General features: G+C 40.3%; 2 protein-coding genes across 8 annotated transcripts in view; both read right to left on the bottom strand.

The window, feature by feature from the left end:
• Window positions 1–1358: 1358 nt before the first annotated feature.
• Window positions 1359–13323, bottom strand: GET4 (guided entry of tail-anchored proteins factor 4). Its single transcript, XM_069869744.1, has 9 exons — window positions 13145–13323; window positions 9211–9289; window positions 8811–8892; window positions 8061–8210; window positions 6275–6413; window positions 4231–4371; window positions 4073–4148; window positions 3833–3905; window positions 1359–2701 (listed from the first exon to the last, which is right to left on the bottom strand). Exons 1-9 carry the CDS (start codon window positions 13300–13302, stop codon window positions 2613–2615), a joined length of 987 nt encoding a protein of 328 aa, XP_069725845.1. The 5' UTR covers window positions 13303–13323; the 3' UTR covers window positions 1359–2612.
• A 627-nt stretch (window positions 13324–13950) lies between these two features.
• The window catches only part of SUN1 (Sad1 and UNC84 domain containing 1), a 29036-nt gene continuing 16662 nt past the window's right edge, over window positions 13951–26324 (bottom strand). For 2 of the 7 annotated variants that reach the window (XM_069870443.1, XM_069870446.1), the window contains 16 exons: window positions 25685–25768; window positions 25261–25371; window positions 23805–23903; window positions 23050–23143; window positions 22840–22898; window positions 21568–21713; window positions 21191–21415; window positions 20624–20710; window positions 20216–20259; window positions 19084–19219; window positions 18484–18738; window positions 17921–18005; window positions 17369–17484; window positions 16722–16889; window positions 16082–16174; window positions 13951–15652 (listed from right to left, as the gene is read on the bottom strand). In XM_069870443.1, the coding sequence (XP_069726544.1) occupies window positions 15539–15652; window positions 16082–16174; window positions 16722–16889; window positions 17369–17484; window positions 17921–18005; window positions 18484–18738; window positions 19084–19219; window positions 20216–20259; window positions 20624–20710; window positions 21191–21415; window positions 21568–21713; window positions 22840–22898; window positions 23050–23143; window positions 23805–23903; window positions 25261–25371; window positions 25685–25768 (1916 nt within the window). In that variant the 3' untranslated portion in view covers window positions 13951–15538. The remainder of the gene's footprint in view (window positions 15653–16081; window positions 16175–16721; window positions 16890–17368; window positions 17485–17920; window positions 18006–18483; window positions 18739–19083; window positions 19220–20215; window positions 20260–20623; window positions 20711–21190; window positions 21416–21567; window positions 21714–22839; window positions 22899–23049; window positions 23144–23804; window positions 23904–25260; window positions 25372–25684; window positions 25769–26324) is intronic. The other 5 variants (XM_069870445.1, XM_069870448.1, XM_069870447.1 and 2 more) reach the window with 3 other exon arrangements.

Here is a 26324-nt window from a genome sequence, read left to right as displayed (position 1 = left end):
ACACGTTCCTTCCGTTGGTGTGTGTAACTGAGAGCATCTCATCGGCCGTACGCATTCGTTCTGTCACTGGTAAGACAACTGTGGTACTAAATGTCATTCAAACCAATAAATTATTATGCCAGAGACGTGGCTGTGTTGTGCTGGTAAAAAAAACATCGGAAAGCAGGGAAGGGATGGTGCTGGCTGAGCCTGGGGGTGTGGGACACGCACAAAACCATCTGCCCCCCTGGGCTGATCGGTGTAGGGGGTGTGTGTACAGGCTAAATACAGTTCACATACATCACACCCACATTTATGTATAGAACACACTGCACTTGATACCTCTTTGTGTATGTGTGCATTGTATATGTTTAAAATTGTATCTGTTTTATATACAATACTTATATTTATGTATGCACAGACACACAGAGAAGATAAATATTTCTTAGGAATATGGAAATAAATTCTCTGAAAGCTGTTGAATATTCAGACACAAATATAAGCTGCATAGATGTAGCGTAGTATACGCTTGCACATGTATTAGATGAATATTGTTCATGCATGTGTATTTGTAGCCATTGTTAGAAATACGTAAGCTAAAATGTATTTCATACAGATGTATGTGCATATGTAGGGTTTTTTTTAAATTGCAAATTCGTAAAATAATTATATATTATAGACGCATGCTTTTTATATAAAGAATAATTTATAAATATAGTACAAATTTAAGGGAAATATGTTGCATATAAACATTTATCCACATGCATAAGTATATGCATAACTATAGTTATAATTATTTATAAATATATACTTTATGCACAACACTGTCACTCACACACTTAAAAAGCTAGACGTGTCAGAAGCAGAGAGAGGACAGGCTGCATTAGTTGTGTTTATAGGTAGCTGTAAGGATTGTGTGTATAATTAACAATAATATAATTACTATTATAGATTATAAGCCATACAATTAATTTAAACATTATTACATACACAGAAGGCTCTTCACGTGCGTGTGCACATACAGAAGGAGTGTGTGTATGTACTGCTGTGATTATTTTGTGTCTGGGCTCACAGACATGCCAGGCAAGGGGGGGGCCATTGCTGCTGGACATCTATGACACCTCCAGCTGCCCCACCACAGGCAAGGAAGGGAGGTGGCTCTTACCTGCTGTCAGCATCCCAGATAATTTATTAAATGTCTACAGAATCATCCCAGGTAGGAGGTTCTTCCCTGAACTTGCTCAGTCAAAGCTGTCCCTACTGCCCCAGACAATACAATGCCTAAAACTCTGCCTTTAATTCAGAGAGCATTGCAGCACCATGGAAACGCAAAAGGGGAAAAAAAATAGCAAGGAAAGCAAGCACTCTACTCACAAAACTCTTAGAAAGCAGCAGTATTGCACATCCTGGTATAAAGTGTTTATTTGAGACTTCACAATTAACACAAAGTCTTCCTTTCATTGCCTTTTCTTTTTTTCATACAGTCAATAAATTTGTATTAATCCCTCCCTCCCCATGCACAATTGCTGTTTATTAATCTAAGCCTTTTTATTTTCATCGTGAAAAAATAAAGCGTTTCCCCACCATTTCATCTGTTACCACTGACAGCCGCTGTGCTGTCTTAAAGAGGAGGAGATGTAGAATGGCTATGCCTACCACTGGGGTTGAAGTTACTCCATTATTTATTGATTTATTCTTTTTTACAGAAAGTGTTAAATGAATCAATCACCCAAGAAAAATAAATATATCATAAAAGAATCAAAAGTTCTGCAGTATCCCTTTTCTTTACATACAGCTGCAGTTCAAACACATACTTGGCTCACGGCAAATCATTTCATTTATAATGCCGTCACCTTCCTGTATGGTTGTGAACTTACACTGAAAATGAATCTGTTCCAAAGGAGTAGAGCCATAAGCCAAATTTTTATACCTAGGCAAGAGAGATCCACATGGAAGCCAATTACCTGTTTTCCAAGAGCAATTCAATCTTGTGCTTTTCAGGAAGTATTGGTTGAACACATGCATGGGCTCAGCCCAAGCCAGACCTAAAGTGGCGTGAAAGGCAGTATGAATAGCGTGCATTTTACTCACGGCAGTGGAATTGAGTTCTTGGTATCGATGTCTCTTGGATGTGCATCTTAAATTATGCTGCTTGGCTCGTCTCGCAGTACTTTTGGCACCAGCCTCACAAATAAATTATTCAATTGATCACACTGCCTTTCGAGATCTTCCTTGGAGGTGGTAGAGGTCAAGGAGGCTTTCTCGTAACAAAGATGATACTGGGCAGACCGTGAAGCACAAGATCCATATTATTTACGCATTATTGAATTACTGTGCAAAAGGGAATACTGCATCAGAAACGCAGAAGACTATTTTAATCAAAGTCACCAGCCACTGTATCGGAAACCTGCTAACAATTGTTCTGATTGGTTCATTTGGCTACTTTTTGTTGGTTTCTTTCTTTTTTTACATAAATAATATAGACCAAACATTATAAACATTTCAGCAACCATTTCTAAAAGACCAGAGGAGCCCTTTTAGGCACCAAGAAACAACTGCAGGATTCAAATTCCAGAACTGTCTTTGGAGTCGTCAAATCATCAAGTTTACACGGCACCCAATGACAACAACATTCAGTCGAGCTCGATAGGACTGCTGTCTTCTTGACCATCTTCTGTGTCATCATCTTCTCCAGTTCCCATCAGACTGTTCAAAAGATTTCCTAGAATAAAATACAGGACAGTTAAAATATTGCTAATTTTACATTCTCATGTCAAAAACTTCAACTATTCTCCTACCAACCTGCTAGGGTGCAGATTTCAACAATGCAAAAAAATTTTTTTTTTTTTTTTTTGAAGTAAAAGAGTCTCAGCAGGACATTAGTATTCCCACGCTGGTTTCCATTAAGAATATATTGATTCGGAAAGCTGTATTTTGATACAGCTGTTTCTTCTCTAAGACTACACTGGAAAATATCCGCTGAAGTCATGTACTAATGTACTACAGTTGCAGCATGACAGGAAAGACCCAACCCAATGAGGAAAAACATACTCCAGCCATGAAACTGTCAAAACCCAGCAATGGCCTGCATCACGCTATAAAGACCTTCTTCAAGGCATTTCTGCATTCTCCCTGCTTTATTCAATTTAAAGATGTTTGAATTGCTGAAACACTGTTTCATATGGGATCTCTGATGCTCATGTTTTTCATCAAATCAGTGAATTGATACCTACAGGTAAAGCTTTAGTTCAGTTTACAAGCAGAGAAGCTTAGTTCTCAAGGAAAACATCTAATTTACGCATTAAATTTTACACAATTTTACAAACACTTGGATTTCAACAAATTGAAACCCAGTTCAATTTGCTCACATTTTATTCAAAAGCCAGGAAATGAGGGCTGAATTTCTCCATTCCCTTTACTTTCTTGTAGAAGGACAGTAATAATTTCAGAACTTCCACTTCGGGAACATTCATTTTATATCAGCACAAGTTAGGTCTCTACCAAAGTCCAGACTTAAAATAAAATCAGCACTTAAGTCTGAAGAAGTTAGGCTTTAACACAAACAGGATTTTTCTTTATATTTGGAAGTTAAAGCATAATGACAAAAAGTAACTAGTAGTGTCATTTACGTGCTTCTCCCTTTCTCAAAGATGAAAAGTCTACTAGCTTCACCAAATTAATTTCACATTCAACCAACTCATCTTGTATTCTACAGCAGTGACTTCCTACAGGCTATGAAAAAACTAGTATATTCGTTAAAACAAATCCTCTGTTTCCAGCAGAGCCATTTTATAAAACCCACTGCTCTGAAAAGACTGGTGTATCTATAAACAATCATTGGTATAAGTCTTACCTAGCAATCCTCCGTAGGACGACGTCTGCTTGGGTGGAACACCAAAGAAAAGCTGTCCTATTCTATCTAGGTACTGAAAAGGCACAAGATGAAGAACGTCAGCTACTTTGTTTACAGGCAGAAGTACTATGGGCAGCAGCCACACCACACAAGCCTCCTATCTCCAAGTCACAGAAGAGGAGACAATCAGTTATTATTTAACTAATTTTGTAGGTTAAATCATGATTACGAGTAACTCACCTCATTATACATGGGATCTCTTTTCAGTGAAGGTTGATACTGTTCACACAATACTGTAAATACTGTTAGTTTTCCTCTGGAAAGGAAAAAACAAAAGATGTAACCTCAGTAACAACTGAAAAAGAAACCAAGAACAACAGGAGAAAAATCAGACATACCCATCAACTGCCAATAACAGAAACCAGATGAAGTTTAGCAGTGGTTGAACAAAGGGTGGACCCTTTTCTATTGAAGGATGTTTCTGTGTGTATGTAGTAAAAACAACTGATGCACTGGTCTTATTTTTTAAGCAGAGAAATCTGCAAAAGGAAACAGAATAGCGGCAGGTTAAAAAAAAAGGCAGAGAAGTAGTTTTACATGCAGAAAGAAAAAGAGAAGCCAAAAGCTCAACAATCTCACTTCACTTGTGTATAGAAGTCATCCTGGGCTTAAACTGATGGCAAAGGTAGAGATGTAACACCTTTGGCTATCAACCAAGGAAGGGGAAAATCACTACTAGAATACAATGTGGAATAAGCAGCTTGGGAAGGAGAACTGACATTAAATATTAATAGAATGAGTTTAACTGTGATCTAAGCAGTCTGTATACAGGACAATTACTAAAAAAGGGCATCAATTAAACCAAAATGTGGAAAGACAGGCCACTACATAATTCGGATTAAACATGATATTGCATTTACTGGCCCAGAGTTTACTATGCTGAGGTAAAAACCGAATTAAATACCTCTCTCCTGGCCCTATCGACTCCTAAACACATCTCCTTTCACTATGTATCTGTCAGCGTCCAGAGACTCTGTCATTCGATTAGCACTACCTCAAAATAACACAGCATCAGGACCATTAATAAGTTTGACACGTGTCTAAGTGTCTCATAATAAAGCTACACTTTGAGCTCCCAAGCCATTTATCACCAGTTAACAGATCCATTTTCCAAACTGATTCAAACTTTGTTCAGGTCCAGTTAATTTAACTGACAATCTCTGCAAGTCCCACAGAGACTTTATCTGGGACAAATGCTGTCAGCAAGCACTGGGAAGGCTGCCATGAGCAGTCTCATTTTCAGTTGCAGGCTGCCCTCCAATCCTCTCTCTTAAGATGTGCAAGGACATTGGGCTCTTTTGCCTTACTGCTGAGCAAGGAGCTGCAATTATTTTCACTAGAATATAAACTGCTATGTAAGAGGATTTAGTACAGTACTTGAGCTAAAGGACAGTAAAGGATGTAATAGCAGTGCTGTATAAATACTCAAAAAATTAATCTCTTAACTTCTCCCCAGAATTTCCAATTCTCCAGAATAAAATTTCCTAAAATCATTTAAGGGTCCTGCATATACTGAATTTCCATAAAGGATTTTCTTCTGTTCAAAATCACTGCAATTTATATCAACCCGCTATGGAAAGCAGGACAAATCTGACATGACAGCTCACTGCTGCCAAAAGACAGACAGACTTGCTCTCACCTCCTCCCTCTCTCCCAACACCTACTCCCTCCTGATTCCCTGCTGCACAGTCCTGTCTCCACCTCCTCCTCAAGACTCCTCCATGAGCTGCTTTCCTTGACTGAAGAAAGCCATCAGCTGATTAAACACAGTAAAATTGGCTTTGTCAACCTTAATCGTACATGAGCTCTGCAAAGTCACATAATAGCTTGCATTCCCACCTCCTACAAAAAATAGCTGCCTAAAGCAAATGAAAGCCACCAGCAACTCTGTCTAACCAAGAACTATCGCACTGCTGCTCACAGACTAGGGTGACCCAAGACAAACTGTCCCTTAGGATGACAAGAATGAGAGGAAGTTAACACACTAAAAGTAAATATAGAGCCTGCTTAGGTCCAGTCTTGGTAAGAACATCAAGGTAAGCCCTAACTAGACATAATGTGGTGTTAACAAAGCTAAGAATTGTGCTTTCTGGGTCAAAGAGATTACAGTAATTCTTCAGGCAATTAATGTGAATTCAGGTTTCAACTTTAACATGTTATTTTTCTTTTCTCTTCCCAATCTGACCAATTCAACACACAATTTTGAGATGGTTTTCTCCTGTTTTTACCACACAAAGTGAGTTTTAGAAGCTCTGGCCAGTTTCACACTTTCTTTTGAAAAAGATGCATGGTTAACCTACAGCTATCATTATTAAATTAGATTGGCCTCAAACACAGTGTCACCTCAGCAAAATAGTAAAAAAAAAAAAAATTAACACCTACTGTAGTACTGCCTGTGCTACAAACATGTCCACCTCACTGCGATATCCCCTGGATGAGGAGTATTCTACTAGCATATTTGCACATCCTTCACCATCTGTGGAGTGCAAGAAGTGATACCGAGATTCACTATAGTTTTGCTCTATAAAAGGAAAAAAGAAAATAACTTTTAAGAAATCAGTTCATCAAATCTGAACATAATAAACAAATTTGTTAGGCTTGTACACTACACCTGGTGGAGCAAGAGCTACACCCAAGGTATAGAAATAATTAGCAAAAAGAGAGTGGGCTTTTTCCTTTATAAGTTACAGAGAATTTATAATGGAAGATAATAAATATGTTATCCTAAATACAACTGAACAACTGCTAAAAACACTGTTTACTCGCTGCCACCACAAAATATGGCTACCATTGGGACAAAGAGCTTGAGCCATGGTCGTATCATTTTGTCCAACAGCACGCTGACGCTTGATGTGCTGCTGTCAGCACTTAGGAGAGGAACAGAGTTCTGTATTAGAGCACGCAGCCCAAGAAGCCAAACAGCACCTTCAGCATCCTTCTTTCTAACTGCACAGAAAGAAGGCATTTCCTATTTTTAGCTTAGCCCACTCTCGCTATCAAAATTACATGTGCCCCCATATGCTGAACAGAATAGCGATTACACAGAAAAAAGGTGTAAGAAATGAGAATGATTTGTTAGAACTTAACTCGAATCAAACCGTCATGCAAAATGACTGCAGTGATAAATCAAAACGGGAAAGCTGCTCTTTTTTTGAATTTAAGGGTTTTGTTTTAAAAATCTGAGCCTTTTCTAATGAAACTCTCATAAAACTGCAGCCTAAGAAAATGTATGGATTTTGCTCTTCACAACAATGGCGAGCAGACAGCTACAAAATGGGGATTTTTACTTTCAGAATGCAACCGTTTCTTATCCTAATTGTATCTCAGCTTCTAACTTAAATATGCTGAGGAACAACCTCCCTTCCTGGCTGGCAGCAACCATCGAACTAACTTAAGTCCCATGAGAACAGCTATGGAATTGCACGTGGCAATGAGCTGGAATGTTGACCACTGGGTCAAGACTGTTATATGAAACCACTACCATCACTTTGCAGCTACTGAAAAATTTAAAACAAACAAGCAATCATCTTGCACAGTTATTAATTCATGAGAAACCACAGAAGAGATGGCATTTATTGAACTGTTCTCAATCACCTTCGTATGTTTTGAACATACGGCTTTACAGGCTATCACTCTAAAGTAATTATTTAGTGCAATTTTGATTTATCTTACATCCTATTACAAGTGATAAAATCCCAAATAAAACACGGGCAACAGCATTCATTCTGGAATAAGCCTGTGGGTCAACATCTCAAAAAGTACCTAATTACAGATCCAAAGACTGTTTTGGATGTTAGGTGATACATTTCAATCTTTCCCATGTTTACCATGGATTTTAAAACAAAACAATAGAACAGCTTTGCTCCCTCCAGATTTTCCTTCTAATGACTCATGAGACTACTTCCATGTCTAAAGGGTCAACCTTCTGTTTCCTGAGAGCTTCACAGCAGCTGCGTTTCAGGTCTTGCACTAATACAGAGTTATAGCCCTAGGTGGGTTTCTTTTGTTAGTAACATTAAGCTGATGTTATTGCAAAAATCAGGTAATAGCAGAAATCAATTATTTACATCTCGGCTTCTTTAGATCATTTCCAGAGTAGATTCCTTATAATATCATACTTTCCACATATTCAAAACAAAATGCAGAAAAGTAAGTTGTTTTTTCTTACCTTTCCACAGGGTAATTGCTAGTAACTGGTGTAGTTTTGGGTGTCCAAGCTTTCCTGATCCCCCACTAGACCATTTTAGTGCTCTGGATACAAAAGCCACTCTTTCAGGAGAATTTGGATCCATTAGACTAAACAATTTAGCCAAGTTTTCTAGAAGCAATAAGATTCACATATATTTAGTGTTATTAGAAACAAGATGACCTGTAGATTCCAGTGCATCTTTAAGACACAGCACCTAAGCTACACCCCCACTGTGTTTTTTAAGCTCCCTTAACGGCCTTCATAAGACACCTTACAAAACTGTGACTTTGAACTTGAGCCACTTCTCATACATCAAATCAATCTCTGCATCTATCAGACAGCAACATTCATAGGATCCCTTCCAGCCAAACGCTGCACCTTACAGCCAGCTGGTAACAGCTTCCCTGCCTCAGGGTTTGGGGCAGGATATCCCAGAGGACCATGCAGTTCCAAGGAAGAAGAAAGACTACGGGTTGTGGGACTGCTTGCCATTCACAGGGAAGCTGTGAGAGACAGAGGGCTGTAGATCAGAAAAGCACCACCAGAAGTCACAGACAGGATGCAAGATGTCAGAGCTGATCTAAGCAAATGCAGAACAGGCTCTGTCTGACTGTCTCCATGTGGGAAGGCATATAAAAAGGATTTCAGGTTTCAAGACTGTTAACAATAGTCACTGTGAAGTGCAAGCACGTCTAAACAGCACCAAATCAAGCACCATGGTCACCTCACCTAAAAGGTCTTCTGCTACTTTTGCATCCGATTTCTCCAAAGACTCCAAAACCAGCATGGACAGATCTGCGGCACTGTTTTGCTACAAAACAGATACATACTGGTAGTGATGAACAGATCAGTACATAAAAGAAAAAAGCAACCAAAACTTTGTCAGAGGCAGGTTTAATACTCAAGCAAAACAAATGTGGTTACACTTCTTGTTTGGATGCTCACAAACAGTTCTGCTTTATGTTCCAGTTTGGCACAATCCTTTGTGGAGAAAGGCTCAACAAAGAGACAAAACAAAAGAACAAAGGAACTACCCCAAACATTTACCATCGAGAATTCACCATATGCCCTTCAAAATCTTGGAAAAACAACCACCATGCAAACCACACACACAAATGCAGCAACTTACCTGATTATGACTGAAGAACAGCAAAGCCCCTGAATACATGAGTTCTCGTGCTTCTGCATGTTTTCCTTGTGACATATACCTGAAAACAATACCAAAGCCTTGGTAAAAATTACCACTAAATAAGCTGTGTATGCTTAAAGTTACTTCCATTTGAAGGATTAAAGAGCACTAAAATGAAGGCAATAAGGGATTTATTTTTAAATCGGGTTAGTTTCATTAATGATGTAACTTGAGCTGCAAGCTACAATCTGTTTCTGCTCCAGAGTTGATGGAATACAAGCAAAGGGTATAAGAATGAAAACCAAAAGCTTCAAACCTGATATGGGCTGAAAGAAAGAAAAGAATCCCAGGAGTCCACCTGAATAAAAGATGCCAATGCACTGAACTACACCACTCAGATCGTCACAGCAAATTTTCCCAAACCCAAAGCCAGCACAATGAGACAGTTTTTGGAATACACCCTCGATAGCCTGCACACCCAGCACCACCCAAGTGACTCCAGCTCCCTCCTCATCAATGTCTCCTTTCTCAGTTTAAGTCTCTCTGATGACTACCACGTTCTGTCAGGGGACATCAGCCCTCTGCTGAACCAATGCAGCTTGTTTCCGGTGGGCTCTCATAAGACAACAAGTCTGGTCTCTCAAATACAATGCTTCAAAAAAACACCTGCTGCAGCTTGCATCTTCCTCCCTTAAGAATTCACCATGAAACAAAGAATAAAAGAATTTTTTCCCACTGGTTACGTCAAGAGCAGGAGCCTCTTACCATGGTGCTGTGACTGCAGCTTCTCGCACATCACCACTATCGGTAACTAATGGTCTCAGATAGTCACAAACACTGCATTTCCACTTAAGGTGTGGCACTAGGTACAGTTCCCAATTTCCATTTCTCTTAACTGCTTCTCAAAAAGTGTGTTCCAAGTAGTTAATAACAGCAGCCAATTTACTCATACCAAAAGGATAAGCTGCTTTAGTGTCTGCAATATTCGTTTTGTCCTCTACAACTCCCGGTCGTGCTGTGCCCCCATTTCACCCCTCTCTGATCTCAGCAGTCAGGGCGGACTCCCTGCTCCTGCAGCTGCAAGGACACTCGATGCACGAGGATCCCCACATGCTAACAGAGAGGGGTCCCAGTAACCACAGGGAAAATGAGCAACAGTGGATCCCAAAAGCCCTTGCGCTGCAGGTGAGATTCCCATCACACGTGGCAGTCCCAGGGACAGGTCCTACTGGTAAAGTCAGATCAAACAAGCATGGGAGGAGACACAGTCTTCCCATCCTGCCTCCAGTCTTCCTAAAGTCCTAAGGTCTTTTATCCAAAACAGTGAGCAGAACTGTACTATGGTACAACAGCTTTTTGAATAAGTATCCTCAACAATTCATACCAGTCATACGGGGCAGCAGCCCCAGCGTTTCTATACTTGGGTTTGGATCTAGGTTTCTTTCTAGGCATTCAACCACAAATCTCAGAGTGGATCCACTTCCACAAATCTGGCTTTCAGCAGATTTCTAATTCCTAGTTTAGGAGCATCTAATCTGGAAATAGTATAGCAGATACTAAAAGATGCTGAAAAGGGCTTTACAATATAAAATACATTTAAAAGAGTTGGGTTTTTTTTTTAAAGCACTTTTATTAAAACTGGGTTATTTAAATAAAAATAAATATTCATTACATTGATCTAAGTGGCATTTAGAATGAGAGAAATTCTGGAACCCATCATTAATACCAGAAAAAGTATCTCCAAGCATAAGGAAAACTGAAACAATGTAAAAGAGATGTTAAACTTGGAAGTTTGACTCAATGATCAAATATAAACAGAGGAGAGCTCAACCCAGCCAGCCTGTATCATAATAACACTGGCACAAGTACCCCTGTTCACAGGAGCACCAGACTCACTGCTCTGGGTCAGGGAGGAACAGCAGCTTCCCACCTGCTCCCTAGATCACAGGGAAGGATAAAAAGTCTGCAGGAGACAGGCTTATGGTAATCCTTCCTCCTCCACTTCTTCCCCTCCTCCACCCTCAAGCACAGCTCAGTTGATGACTTCTGAAACCCTGAGTCAGGATTTCAAGTTTAACATGCTCATGACAGAGCAGATTCATGTTTTACAGGACGGTGGCGTTTATAACAAGTAAGCACTGGCTATCCCAATTACAATTCTACAGCTGAGATCATCTCAATCCACCTGAATGTGCCTCTGGGAAACTGTTGACGTTTAACATGCCAAGGACATACAAGACTATCCAGGACTCCTTTTGGCCTCAGTGACTTTCACATGTTTCACAGTTACCGTACCTATTTTTGCCTTGAAGAAAATCCTCACCCTTGCTAAACAAACGTTACTTTTTCATTAACTGAGCACCTCCTTTCACTTGCACTTAAAATGGAAAACACAGGATCTTTGATTCCAAATTAATTCGGGGAGGCTTAAGCAAAGCATGTGACTCAATACACTGAGAAGACTGGATGAGAAGTGACCTGCTGAGCCAAGTCATCTTTCACCACTGCAGCCATCACATCACATAATCCTTACTATAAAATAGACTACGCCTTGTCTTAAATTTAGATTTATTCTCAAACACAATGTAAGACTTAGGGCCTTGATGGTGCCCTCACTGATCCCATTAGAAGGCTACAGCACAACACAACCACTTCAGCTTAACAGTGCTTGGAATGAAGTGTAGGGCTATTTAATGTGCACTGGCAGCAGCAGCAGGACCATGTACCAGGGACTCTCTTCCCCATGTTCCCAGATGCTATTTTTCCATGGATACAGGCCTATTCCCATTGTAACTCAAAGGAGGCCTGAGGAAAGGTGACACACGAGGCAGCTTCCAAGACTTAGAGGCAGTTTTCCCACGTATCCTCCCCAGCAGAACCACAAATAAACCAAGCTGGGACCAGCTGCGGAAGCCCCTAGCCAAATACTTGCTTCTGTGCCCCTGAAAGCAAGGGTTACATTTTAAGTTTTGGTGAGAAAGATGGTGTTCACCGCAAGTTATGGTGTAACCAAAAAACAAAACAAACTAAAAAGGTTTGCAATAAAACTAAGTTCCTTGTTACACAGCAGGTTGTAGGGATATTTCTCATATTCCCTCGGGGGTTCAGAGGCCAGGTTGGGGGATCTCTTGGGGGTCTGGAGCCCAATGGGGATCCCTCGGGGGTTTGAAGACCAGGGAAGGGATCCCTCGGGGGTTTGGAGACCAGGGAGTGGATCCTCGGGGGTTTGGAGACCAGGGAGGGGATCCCTTGGGGTTTGGAGACCAGGCAGGGGATCCCTTGAGGGTTTGGAGACCAGGGAAGGGATCCCTCGGAGGTTTGGAGACCAGGAAAGGGATCCTCGGAGGCTTGGAGACCAGGGAAGGGATCTCTTGGGGGTTTGGAGACCAGGGAGGGGATCCTCGGGGGTTTGGAGACCAGGGAGCGGATCCTCGGGGGTTTGGAGACCAGGGAGGGGATCCTGGGGGTTTGGAGACCAAGGAGGGGATCCCTCGGGGGTTTGGAGACCAGGGAGGGGATCCTGGGGGGTTTGGAGACCAGGGAGGGGATCCTGGGGGGTTTGGAGACCAGAGAGGGGATCCCTCGGGGGTCTGAAACCCGGGGGGAACCGAGCCCGAGGGGACCGAGCCCGGGGACACCCGGCGGGCCCCGCCCGGCCTCCGCGGGCCGTAGGACACGGAGTTCAAGGCGGCGGTGGCCGTGACGGCGCCCGGGGGGGGAGCAGCCCCTCCGCGGGGTTCAGCGGCTCGCCTCACGATCCACCCCCCCACCGCCCCGGGGCCCAACGAGGGAACGGGCGGCGGGGCCGGGCAGGAGCGGCGGGCACCGCGGGGCGGGCGCGGGGCGGGGCGCGGGGAAGGCTCTGGAAGGCCGGGCGGGGGAGGGGAGGGGCAGGGCGGCGGGCCGGGCCGGGCCGGGCCGGGCCCCCCCTTACCTGAAGAAGAGCGTCCGGTACATCTGGTGCGCCTCGTAGTAGTCGCCTTTCTCGACGCTGGCGCGCAGCTTGCCCTCCACGCGCTGCACGCCGCCGCGGTTCCTGCCGCCGCCCTTCGCGGCCTCCTGCTCCGCCGCCGCCATAATCGCGGCCGCCATCGACGCGGAGGAGGAGCGGGGGGGGGGGAAGGAGGGAGGGAGGGGGCGGGGCGGGGCGCGCGCAGCCGCCGAGCGCGGCCAACCTCACCGCCCGGCTTCCGCCCGGCCCGACGGCGGCCGCCGAGGCTCAAGAGACGCGGCTGCGCGGTGGCGGCCGCGCGGTGACGTCACAGGGCGGCGCCGCCAGCCTCTCCCCGTGCGGGGCTGAAGGCGGAGCTGGAAGCGGGGCCGGCACGGGGACTCCCCGCAGCCTTCGGCCGTGCCCGAACTGGGTGCCTGCAGCCCGCAGCCAGCCAGGACGGGGAAAAGCGAGCGGGGCCCACGGGGAAAACGGGGCTTGAAGAATAAACCCAGCCGCCAGCCTTTAGAAACAGCTGAGAACCAGCTCCCAGCGCGAGCTTGTGGGGCTTGTTCCTTCCCTTCTGCCTACAGCGCTCGGGGAAGGCGGAGTGAGGGGGGTTTAACGTTGCAGGCTCTGAGAGCCTCAGTTATCAAGCAGGTGACCAAAAATCGTAGAATCATAGAATCACCAGATTGGAAGAGACCCACTGGATCATCGCGTCCAACCATTCCTCTCAAACACTAACCCCTGCCCCTTAGCACCTCGTCCACCCGTGCCTTAAACACCTCCAGGGAAGGGGACTCAAATAGAGAAAAGAAGCTTTATTTCTCATTTCAAATAGTACATGCACTTTCCAAAAAAATTAAAACTCTTTATTTAAACATTTCAATAGCATCTCATCGGTTTGGAGGCAGCAAAGAACAGACATCTTGAAAAGCATTTACAAAAATACATTGCACAAAGTCCTATCTTGCTTTTTTTAAAAAATAAATTAGTGTTATTCAAAATATTCCCACCCAGCTACCTAACTTCAATTTATACAGGATAATTCTAACTTTAAATATGTAACCTATAATATGAAAACATCTGTACATGTGTGATCCAGCTCCGTCCGCTGTGGAGGCTGTAGATTCCATCCCTGGAAGTGAAAAGGAGCTCTTCACATGGAGACGTTTTTTAAAACATTCAAGGACTGTTGTGCAACATACATAGCTCTGCTCAGAACATCAGTCGGCAGCCCCGGGTGTAGCTATAAAATGCATTACAACAGCAAGATAAAAATTGTGCAGACATTTCAGGAATCTTTTCTGAAAGGGCTGTTCAAAGCAGCTGTCCCCAAAGGGGCACTGAGTAGTTTTTACCTCATTCTATGTGGAAATGTTGTTTCTGAGAGCACATCACTCGTCTTCTTACACCTGACTAAAAGTTTCTCAGATGATCTAAAGATTGCCCATATATTTCAACGCAGCAGGACTGAGCAGAAGTCCTCTGGTAAATGCATTCTCGTCATACAACATTTACTGAGTGTAATAATGAACCAGCCTAAGGAATTAATGTCCCAAGAGATCACTTTTGACAAAAAATACAGCAATTAAACAATCTTAATGTTTACTAAGCAATTTAGCAGGCTTATCAGCTCTGATCCATTTGGTCAGTACCTCAAGGTCAACCTGGAATTAACACTAAAGAACAACAAACTGGCCAAGATGCTATGGTAAAAACCCTTAAAATAACTTCAATTACTGAAAGTTATCCCTGACTTTTAAAGCAATCCATGGCCATAAATTACAGTAAAGCTGGTGTTTAAACTAGTTTTGGTTGTGTTAACTTTCCCTGACAGTAATATTAATTTATTAATTAAATTCAACATGTATCAAAGGAGCCCTTGTGGATCCACCAAAAAGGTCAAAACCAAGGGTCAGCTGAAGGACGCCTCCAGCCAGAGTCAGTGTCCAAGATGTACCATGGTTTTGGCTCATGGTGCCAAGCTAGCAGAAGTATGCAGTTCAGTCCTGGATTAAAAAAAACAGATTCCTAGTTGCAGAAAGTGTGGTTTATTCTTTTTAAAAAAACCTATACATTCATTTGTAATAAAATAGGAGTCACTTGTTTGCCAGCTGGGCTTTATGAACCAGAGCAGTTTGCATGCATTATTTCTCTCAGCATGGACACAAAAATATAAAGCAAACTGGCAATTACAAGCTGAGCATTAGAGCAAATAAAAATTGGTTTTATACAGTTTTGTTGACAGTCTTCTGCCTTTATCAGAGGATCAATAGTTCTGCAGTATATATCCTGCATCCTCATCCTTTAAAGATTCCAGTGTTCTAGGCTTTGCGGTATATACAAATCGAGAACAAAATATACAACAGACAACCCAAGCTGTAGTGTAGTTTATTTGGCAGGTTTCCCATGCACTCTGAACCGATAAAGGCATGTATATTCTGCATGTCCCCAGTTAGAAAGAATTCTCAGCTCCACTATTTGGAACGCATTTTCTTCTTTCTCCTGGAAAAGGAAAAACCAAACACAAGACAGAGTTAGATTTCTAGAATAAACTGGTGCCGGTGGAGTTGCTTTCTTAGATTCCTGCAACTACCAACTTCTGTTAGTAACTAAGTCACACCTCAGGAACTTTCTGCCACCTTGAACAGGACCTTCCTTGCATTACAGCTACTTATTTATGAAGGGAGTCAGAAGCAGCATGAAGCAAGACTCTTCAAAGTTAGCATCTTCATAGTATTTGTGTCTGGACAGCACAAGCCTTTCCTCCCCTCTAATCTATCTGGACCATAGGTTTGGAGGCAGACAGGCAGATATTTTCTGCCTCAGCTTCTACAGCACCCAACAGAGAACGAGGCCTTTTTCTTTCACTGCTCATTGTGCACTACCAAGTATTTTTCTACTAACATCCTGAATTTTATCATCCAGACTTACCATCACTGGAAACATCTGCAGTGACTCTCCCTCTTGATCATAGACATACTGTCCTAGAAGCTTGCCCTCTTTTTGATATTCGTCATCTAGACCCTGTAACAACAGGATAAAATTTCTCCTTCCATCGAATTTGAAAGCAAACTAAAACCAGAAGCACGTCTACATAAAACCGAGTATCAACAGACAGAACCAGACAGTTTTCAGATAGATACCACAACTATGCTGGTTCTGCCATCATGCCTACGCAACTGTGGTGCATGTTAAAAATCAATTTAAAAAAAGATTTAAGGCATATCTAAATAAGAGGAAGAGCCAAAATTCTGGGAGGAGGGAGTGGAGGAAGGATGGAACAGCTAAAGCGTATTAAAGAACTACACCAAATTAAACCCTATCATTCTCTCCAAAAATGTTTACTACTGGATAAAGCAAAAGAAATCAAACAGCTCTGTCGAAATTAGTTGTACCACTTCTTATTCCTAATCTCAAAGCTCATTAAAAAATATAAGCAATTTTAAGAGCATTGATTGCAACAGTTTATCTTCCTAGCTGTCCTCCCTCAAGTCATTGTCTTCCAAGACAGGTAACACAAATATTCTTTTTTTGCATACAAACATCAGCTTAAGTTCAGAGACAGACTTACATATACTGAAAAATTCTTAGGGGCACTGGTGATGTTCCCTGTTGGTGAAAGAGTTCTTGCTATGTGTTCCATTGTAAAGGCAGTTGGATAGATCTTCATTGAAAGTCTAACTACAAGATATCCCTGTGATCCTTTGAAAGCCCAGCAGTTTCCTGGATACATGTCCGGCTAGACAGGAAAAAGGAGAGAGAATAGAATGGGACACAACAAGAAAATGACTCCCAGAAGTATTTTGTAATGATTATTTTTTTGTAATAATGAATTGTAATAAATTCTGAATTATTAGGGGCAGTCTTAAGCAGTAAGTGGCAGCAGAATACACTCTACTTGGTAGAACTCCTCAGGAAGAGAGCACAGCCTCCTCAACCACTAGTAGTGTTTTGAAGACCCACCTCGAGATTACTTCTCAACAGGAACCCTCCCAGTGGCTCACACTTTACAGAACTCCAATGCACCACCCCAGCCTCCTATAAGGGTCTCGGTTTTGCTAGAGTAAGACTTAAGAAGAAACCCGCTCTGGGGAACAGCTTAAAGTGTTCATGTCTCCCCAGCATATCATTGGCAGAAACAGCCACCATCCAAAATACAATCCAAACCACCCAACACAGAATAACTTTGCTGAATTTGTTTACTTGGGCTTTAATTACCTGAATCACCACTCTTGGAGACTGAGAGAAGTACCACAGAGGAATTCCAAACAGGCTAATTAAAGCTGTTTTGATCTCATAGGTTTCAGAACAGCGAGTACTTAGAATGCTGCCACCTCAAAAAAGATAAGACAGAGATTTGTACAAAGCTTCAAGTATATAACTGGTATTTTCCTGAGAAAACACTATTAATGATATTGTTAAAGTCTAATAATTGCCTGGGGATACAATGCCTCTAGCAAATACAATGTTATTTTAAGACCACATTAAAGTAAGAGGACTGAAAAATATCCATTTATTCCCTAGCGAGTTCAGTGGTGTGTACACTGCACCCCAACAGAACTGTGTTCTCTATTATCCAGTTGTACACATGCTCAGAAGAACTATTCTATCACCGTCCATGCATAACTAGGCTGATACATAACCCTATAAACAACATGCATAGATTGCGATGATCAGGCAACAGACAGGGATGCAGTCTCCATTTTGAGGTTTTTGGTAAATATTATAAATAACGTAAATAGTAAAAGCAGTGTTTCCTCTACTACTTACCTGCAGATTCCAAGGCAAAATCCACCATACCAATCTTGTCTTGAGAGTAGAGTTTCAGCGCATTGTTTACAATAATTTGTACTTGCTAGAGAGGTACACACCAAAGAGAATAGAAAGAGCAAGATTTTTAACCGTATCAAGTAATAAAATAATTGATATATACACATCTGTGTGGCTGTGAGCATCTTTGAGAGGCTGCACTGCATCACAAGTATTTGAAAGTCTCTGTTCAAGACATCTCAACTGGTGTTTTCTTCAAAAGTTACATTCTTTCTCCTACCTTCCCAAGACCCTGAGCTGCATTTCTTCAGTATACTTTTTTCTTGGGTATTCTTTGTTTTTCAAGATAGCACATTTTGAAGAAAACAAACATTCACAACAAGCAACCAACAACGTAAGAAGACACTTCAAAAAGCATTTTCTGTAGTTCTCCCCATTTCAATTAATGTTCCTATAATCTCTTAAAATTACTAAATGTATATTTACAGTCATGCTTCAAAAATGCCTATAAAAAGGACTCTTTACAGTTTTAGTTTAACTTTCAAGACCTTGAACACACTCACCGCTTCTGAGATGCCAGAAATCCCTGCATTAGCCACAGCATTTGTTACTACTTCAGATGTTAGCTTTTCTTTTGTAAGAGACATATGGAGAGTAATATTCTTGAGGATCTGTTTCTCTAGATCCTGCAATACAGCTTGCAGATCACGTTTGCTCACAAAATTGGATGTAACCCACTGGAGAAGCGATTGGGAAAAGTCTTCTTGTTGATCACCAAAAAGCATTAGCTTGACAGATTCCTTGACCTGGGCATCTACCTAGAAACCATTAACCAATAATAATAAAAATTAGTAGTTATTATAAACCATTGATTAATACCATATAAAAACAGGCACATGCAAAATTGACTGTATACAGAACTGCTATTGCATCGTAACCTAAACTCAAAAAAACCCTACCGATGTAGAAAACATGCCACTGTCTAATGAAATGTTACAAATTTTAGAGACTAAGGGAAAAAATTTACAATACCACTACATAAAACACTACCATTCTTTAAGATAAGACTCCCACATCATTTACTGCATTGCATTTCAAGAAAACAAACAACATCAAGTAGTACCAAGTTTTACTGGGACAGTTACAGAAGTTACAGAACGTACTTTTTCATGAATAGCATCTATTTTCTCGCAGCTCATCTTCGTATTTTCCCCAGTTAACAGCTCCGATTTCATCCGAGACAACTCTAGTTCTAGCTTTTTAACTTTGGACAGAAGTTGATTGTGTTCATCATCATCTCTGACAAAAACAAGGAGTCAATAATTAGGAAAGAGTAGTTTGAACCATTCCATCAAATTCCAGAGGCGTGAGAGCATACCTGCCTAATACAAAGTGCCTTCTTAGTTCAATTACTCACCATGACAGATATCGTAACATCTTCAAGAAACTGCAAGCTTATTTAAGGTTACTCTGGTTTAAGTAAGGTAACCTTAAACTCACTCTTACCAGTGGCAAACATGCAAATAAAGTCTGACTGGTTTGCCAGAAACCTTTAATTCTCCCCAAGTCTATATATGTTTGAGCTTAGAACTTCACTAGGCTGACAAATCAATAAGTCATCACTGCTGGACTTGTTCACAACTTCAAAACACCTTGCTTTGAACAAATTAATCCTAAGTATGCTTTAGAGGCAGGTGTCAAGTTTAAGTAGGAGGGTACATACGACCAGGACAGATCAGCGTTCATGGAAAGAAGCATCAGCCATCATTCTAACACCATTTTACATTTAGATCTGATTTACATGGCAACTCCTCAGCAGTTTATTTTTCTCTTCCCAATGGGGAAACTACTTAATGAAGTGCTGCTGTTTTTATCCCAATATTACACAGTACCCGAGAGGAAATTGGTACAGCTGACAGACTAAAAACAGAGCTGAAAGTTAGAACTGATACAATTAAAGAATTTAAATATAAAGCCTATCAAAAGCAGTTAACTGTGTACCTCACTAAGCAATTTGAGGGAAAATTCTAATGTATTTACGAGAAGTCACTCGTTCTCCTCCACTATATAAACATCTTTCTCCAGTAAAAAAAAATGTATTTGTAGATTTGGTCACACACTGGAAGTGGCCAGTATGCTGATGTTCAGCACCGTGGTTAAAGTGCTTTTACTGACAATATAAACTCTTGAAGTCAGATAGCTGACAAAGATTAGTATTGTATTTCGAAGACATGCATGTCACCATCACTTAGCATCAGGATTGAAAAAAAACATATATTTGAAAAGTGCTGATACCTCACTGTTTTCGCTCTGGCTATGTCAAGCTCCTTCTGGATGTCCTAAAAAAATACAAACTTAGATTTAACATATACAAAGAAAAACAAGTAACATTCTTTACCCTCTTTCTGTCAAGTGAGTATCACAGATTTAGCATCACAGTACAGGACTGTGTCCCCACCATTATGTCGAGTCTTTGTACAATATGAAATTATTTCAAGTAGAACCTGGTCAAGCGAATATTTTTTAATCTTTGGACTGAAAGCCCCTCCAAGAAGGGTAAGCAAGAATACAAACAAGTTTTGCGACTTAAAGAACTGTGCTTAGAGTAAAGTAAACTCGGGTTTTAGATAGCCAACAAAAAACTTAATCTGTCGTATCAACAGATTACAACATAAGCAAGTTAGCAAAGTTAATTTTCAATACCTTAGATTCAGCAGAGAGTTTTCCCAGAAGTCCTTCCAGCGTTAGAATGCGTAACTCATGTTCTTGATGTAAAGCCAGGAAGTCAGTCTTAAAAAAAAAAGGAAGAAAAAGGCGGTGTGTTTTCTTTCGGACAACAATTAGCAAAACTGATACTTTCTACAAAGCATAATTTTTCTTTTATTCTGTAAGTGATTAATCCTGTGGGTAGTGTGAGAAATTATGGAATCTGTCATAAATATAAAGGCTCGATTCAGCAGCAGTTGTGGTTACACACAGGGAAGTTTACCACAAAACCCTTTCTTTGTCATTAGTCCTTCTTATAGTCTTCCTCTGTATGAAAACAGGATAAATCCAGCTGCTTCCCAGCAATGTCCTATTATACTTCAGACCACTTCTCCGGAATGAATTCTTTGTCAGCAGTAACAAAGGAGGAACAAATGCCAATTACTACCTATCAGTTATTCCCTAACAGAAAAAGAATCCTGGAGTCAAATGGCTAATAACCTGCATTATTAAAATAGAATACTCTGATCAGTATCAGAAAGCATCAATAACGGACTATCTTACCTTTCCCTCCAGTTTCATATCTTTGAGATGCTGATCAATCACATTTTGTATTAACTTCAATGTTTCACTTTTGTCACTCATCTGGACAACATGATCCTGAAGATTATGGACTAGAAGCATCAGTTTGTTATATTCTCCATCACGGTGATGGCATCTGTCAGACACGAAGGCCATTTGCTTTTCCAGCTCACTTATACGACCAGAATCAAAGATATTTATGGTATCCTAAGGTATAAAGATTTTTTTTTAAATACATAAAAATTAAGACATTTATTTACATTACCCTTGTGTATCAAGTAGTTATTGCAAAATACTGAAGACATGGCAGTTAAGAAGTATTAAAAGCTAAAGTTCTTCCCCAGACTGTTCTCCCTTACCTTTGGAGGTTGCAGAGAGTGAAAAGAATCAGCATGTGGTTCAGGAATACGAATAGAATCATCTATTCTCTGTATTCTATCAATTCTTGTCCAGTTCAACGAAGGTAATAATGAAATGAAGGTGTCAAACCCCCAGAACCACATACCTAGGTCAGAAACAGAAAGAAAAAAGGGCATTCAAGAGGGTGCTCCCTTAAGAGTGCTTATCTATGAATCGTCTTCTTAATTAAGGACATAAGCTACCTTAAGTCTGCAGAGTGGACATCACACACTGCACAGTAGTCTACAAAATCAGCATGAGCCATCTTTCAAAATGTTCAGTCAAGCACTCATGAATATTTACCACTTACACAGCTGCGAGGCAGGCAACTTGCACTTATATATCATGAGATATCCTTAATCTTACTCACTGAAGGCAGATGCAAATACTGCTTTATATCTCAATGGAAAATATCTTGCCTTATACCCTATTTGCAACATACCAGATTGCATAATATCTAATAAAAATTGGAGGAAAGTTAAGCTTCCACAGAAACAGTCTAGCATTTCACAAAGATTACACTTATTTTTGCAATATCTTAGTAAGAAGTAGTGGCCTTGTCTACACAAAATAACTTGTTCCTTTCTTATTCTCCCCAATACAGAGGATTTTGAATCCTCACTAAGTTTCTTAGAAGCTTCATCTTCTCCCCAAAGTAGTTATAAGTTTCTTAGGACACAAAGACAAAAATCAGCTTTTCAGAAACAGCTCAGCACTTTCGGCAAGTATTTTAAACGTATTTTATTTATTTCAAATTAGACAGTTGGCCTGGAATGCTGTCAACTAACCAGTCTAAATAACAGTATTTTAAGTAACAAAAGCATGGACAAGAGCCAAGGAAAGATTTAAGATTTAAGAACTTAACCACACTTCTACGGAAATCAACAATAATCAAAACAATCAGTACGCAACCTACTCTTTATGATCTTACTGCTATTCCTATGAAAGGCTGTAAAGAAAAATAATAACTTCAGTACATTTGCTTATACATTCTCTCTGTCTAAAGAGCTCCATGAAATGAAATCAGGGGTATTCCTTGGTAATGCTAAGGGGAAAGCTAACTTACTTGTTAGTACTTTGAAAGCTTGAATTACTGCCCTGTTCACAAATAGATTTGCTCTTTTTTGCTCCTGCATCTACTTCATAAACTAAAAGTTCAACTAAAAATGTTATTTTGGAACAGCAGTAGTAAGCATATGCTGATTTGTATTATAACCAAATGACTCACATACCTAATAGAAACAGGAGTGGGATAAGAAACAGTAACAGCTTGAAGATCTTTGGAAGGCATCTACAGGAAGAGAGAGGAAGTTTAGAAGAAGCAATACATTTATCATATTTTATTGTTTCATATCATAACTGGGTAAACCATTTGCTCAAAAGCAGTGTTTTGGTTTGGGTTTTTTGTTTGTTTTTGTGGGGTTTTTTTAAGAGATACAAACCTTCTAAGAAGAAACACCTTGAGCAAAGACATCACAGTAACAAGTTGATACCACCCAGTTCTAAGCAACCTGAACATGCCAGAAGCTGCCCTCCCTAGAAGACAAAAAGTGGTAGTGTGAAATGTAATTACTGCAGCACAAGTTCAAAGAAACCAAGCAGAGAGGCATGCAATTGTGGCCAAGAATACTTTGCGCAGCAGAAAAATGCATGAGTGCACGCAATGCATGCAATTTATTAACATCTAGAGATCACAATTATGACAGTATAATAACATCAACTACTCACAAAACGAATAGTCATGCAAAAAGATTAAACGCTCATTTGTTATAACAATGCCATCTTGCTGGAAATGCAGTACTAGTGCTTGAATCCAAGTTACCATGCACCAAAGACCTGAGTATGTTTCAAGAAATGCACAGATTAGTAGCACCAGAATTTGCTAAGAGGAATACCATGATATGAAACGACTACCAAACCAAACACACCCCATTATCTTTGACACCCTGTAATCTGTGCTAGTCACACACTCAGCCCTTCCTGAAACAGACTGGTTAGTCTCCCATTATGCCTGTGAACAGAAATATACCCTCTCGTTAAGCATATTTAGGTCAATAAAGAAAGTAAAGTAGCACATGCATTTCAAGATACAAAAACTACAGCATAAGCATAGTTGAATTAGCATAAGCCACATACTGCAGATTCCTCATTTGTCAAAACAAACGGGCAATGCACATACACAAATTAAGATAGTAACCTGGAGAAAGAATGGCCAGCCAAAGTAGAGACAACACCTTCTGAGACACAAGCCATCCTGCTGCTCCCACTGTTCGAAACATGTGAAGCATATAGCGACCTAGATATTAACAAATTGACTCTATATGGTAACATACATAAATGACCTTAAGGTTCTTTTGCAGTACATACAGTAAAAGAGACTCAATCCCCCATCTATTACATGTTCTGCATAGTTTTAAACCATACCTTTCAGTAATCTACAAACTTAATTCTTCCCTATTTAAAAGCAAAGCAAGCTACTAATAACTATAAACCCAAGACAATTTAGAAACAGTTCTCACATAAACAGAATGAACAACAGCATCTGTAGAGATAGACTATCACTTTTTCTAAATCAACAACATTTACATTTTGTGGTAGGCTCGTCTGACAATGCCATGTTAAGTATAACAGAGTAGCAAAAAACATACTACCATAAAAACAAGTTTTACACATCTCATTATTTTAAAAGCATCTTATTCTTTCCAAACTGTACATCAAATCAATTATCTAGGTTCATGCGTAGAACAGAGAATAAGTGAAAGAATTAAACATTGATGTCTGAGAAATATTGATAAATAAGAGAAAATAATTCCCTCCTAGAAGTTACAAGTAGTAAATTTTCATTAAATTGGATGTTCCCAAGGATCTTCAGCACATTAGTTTTGAGTCTTTTAAAAGCAAAACTACCACCATCACCAAAAAAAATCCAACAACACACTATAACAAAATGCTGTAGCTTAAAGCCTACTGAAGCTAACAATTACTACCTCCAAGATTAGGACTGTTCATTCCACAGGACAAACTACATAGTGTACATTTAGAAAGTTATCCTATATTTGTAGATTAGCAAGTATGTCTGCTTTAATCTGAGGGATTATAGATTTACCAACCCAATATTTTGTAAAGCGTTTAGGTGACTGAAGTGTCTCAAATAATTCTCCTTTGCTGAATAAAGAGCACTCAGATTCTTGATGCCTGTCATTCAAGCTACAGAGCACTCATCTCACAGGGAATATTCTATCCCTGTATAAGACTCCTATAAAAACTGACTATCACTAAAACCAAAAGTTAAGAGCCCTTTATTCAAATATCTGCATGCCAGTACCTCATAACTTGCTTTCATTTAAAAGCAGCTTTTCAACCTATTGAGCATACAGAGTTCCCCAGAGAGGAATAAATGAATGATCTAACTTGTTCTAACACAGAAGGCGTGTGCTGTCCCTACACCTTGCTTTTACCAACAGATAAGCTGTATGCCAAGTACCAGAACAAGAAGTCAGGCAGGAAAGGTGTTAATTTTCTAGACACTTTACACTTTTAATCTACTTTGAGAGATGAAAGTAAAGAAAAACAAACACAAAACAGTATGTATGATTAACATTGTGAGATTGAGATGCAAAATAAAATCAAAAAGAAAAAAGGTCCAAGTCAACCTGCATAAGAAAAGGTGTGCCAAATGGTCCTTGCTACCCTTTTAGCCCATGAGGATTGCCTGTGGTCTGTGGTGTATATTGCAAGATGTTTCTTCCCCTTACAGTCATCACCTGTTGGTTGTGGTAACATTTGATTAATGGGACAAAGCCAGGATCAAATCAAGATATGTTCAAATTATCTTGTAACAAATATCAGTTATCAAACCAAAAACCACTAAGCAAACTTCAGTGGAATTAAACTTGCTTGGGGAAATAAGCAGTACACCAGGCAATCACAGTTCTCCCCCCTACATCTAAGTTGCAAAAAAAAAAAAAGCATTTACTTGGTAGCTTGCATGGCCTCCTGAGGCATCTGATATTACTTTGTAGCAAGAACCTGGTGTACAGCCCAAGGCTAAAAGACAACAGCAATCATTATACTTACATATTGATTCCTCATTTACAGCCAGACGGACACCTTCTCTGTAAAACTCCTTTACATTCATGCTTCCACAGTAGTCTGAGTGAGCTGTAACGTATTGAAAAAGCACATATGGATAAGTTCAAAGCCTTTGGTATATGGACATTTTAGCTATCATATACACATATTTTTGCTAAATTGGTTTGGATCACGATTAAGCCAGGTTACCCAGAGGAAACCTGAAAAATTATCAAGGAAGAAGCCTACCCTATGCAACCTTATCTTTTCTTCTTTTAAGTAAGAGAGGGCTTTTTGGTTCATAAATATTTCTGCTTCTTTTTAGATAGCAAAGTTAGTAAAGGACTCCTAAGTAACAACTCAAACCTTGAATTCTTATTCCCATCATTCTGTCAAATGGGCCAAACATCACTTCTTGTGTTGATTTTTATCAGAGATTTTGGAAGACTGAGAAGAGAACATGAACAAGTTAAGGCACCGAGGTACAGAGAACAGGAGAGAACAAAGTTTTATTCACACACAGAAATCAATTACCTTCTGCTTATGACAATTTAACTTCACTTGTAGATGTTACAGTGGTACATCGTGTTATACAAGAGAAAGCACCAAAGAAGAATCAAACATTTTCAAGGAAAACAAGATGTGC

Source organism: Phaenicophaeus curvirostris, chromosome 16 (genome assembly GCF_032191515.1).
Source record: "Phaenicophaeus curvirostris isolate KB17595 chromosome 16, BPBGC_Pcur_1.0, whole genome shotgun sequence".
Classification (NCBI taxonomy): domain Eukaryota; kingdom Metazoa; phylum Chordata; class Aves; order Cuculiformes; family Cuculidae; genus Phaenicophaeus; species Phaenicophaeus curvirostris.
Note: the sequence above shows the minus strand (reverse complement) of the source record. Positions and strands in the feature narration are given on the sequence as shown.

What these genes read in the sequence shown, in the direction of transcription:
- GET4 (XM_069869744.1), bottom strand. Translation starts at nt 13,302, where the DNA reads ATGGCGGCCGCGATTATGGCGGCGGCGGAGCAGGAGGCCGCGAAGGGC. An exon ending in TACCGGACGCTCTTCTTCAG is followed by an intron (nt 9,290 to 13,144) that starts GTAAGGGGGGGC and finishes TATTGTTTTCAG; the next exon opens with GTATATGTCACAAGGAAAAC. An exon ending in AGTAGCAGAAGACCTTTTAG is followed by an intron (nt 8,211 to 8,810) that starts GTGAGGTGACCA and finishes TATTGCTTCTAG; the next exon opens with AAAACTTGGCTAAATTGTTT.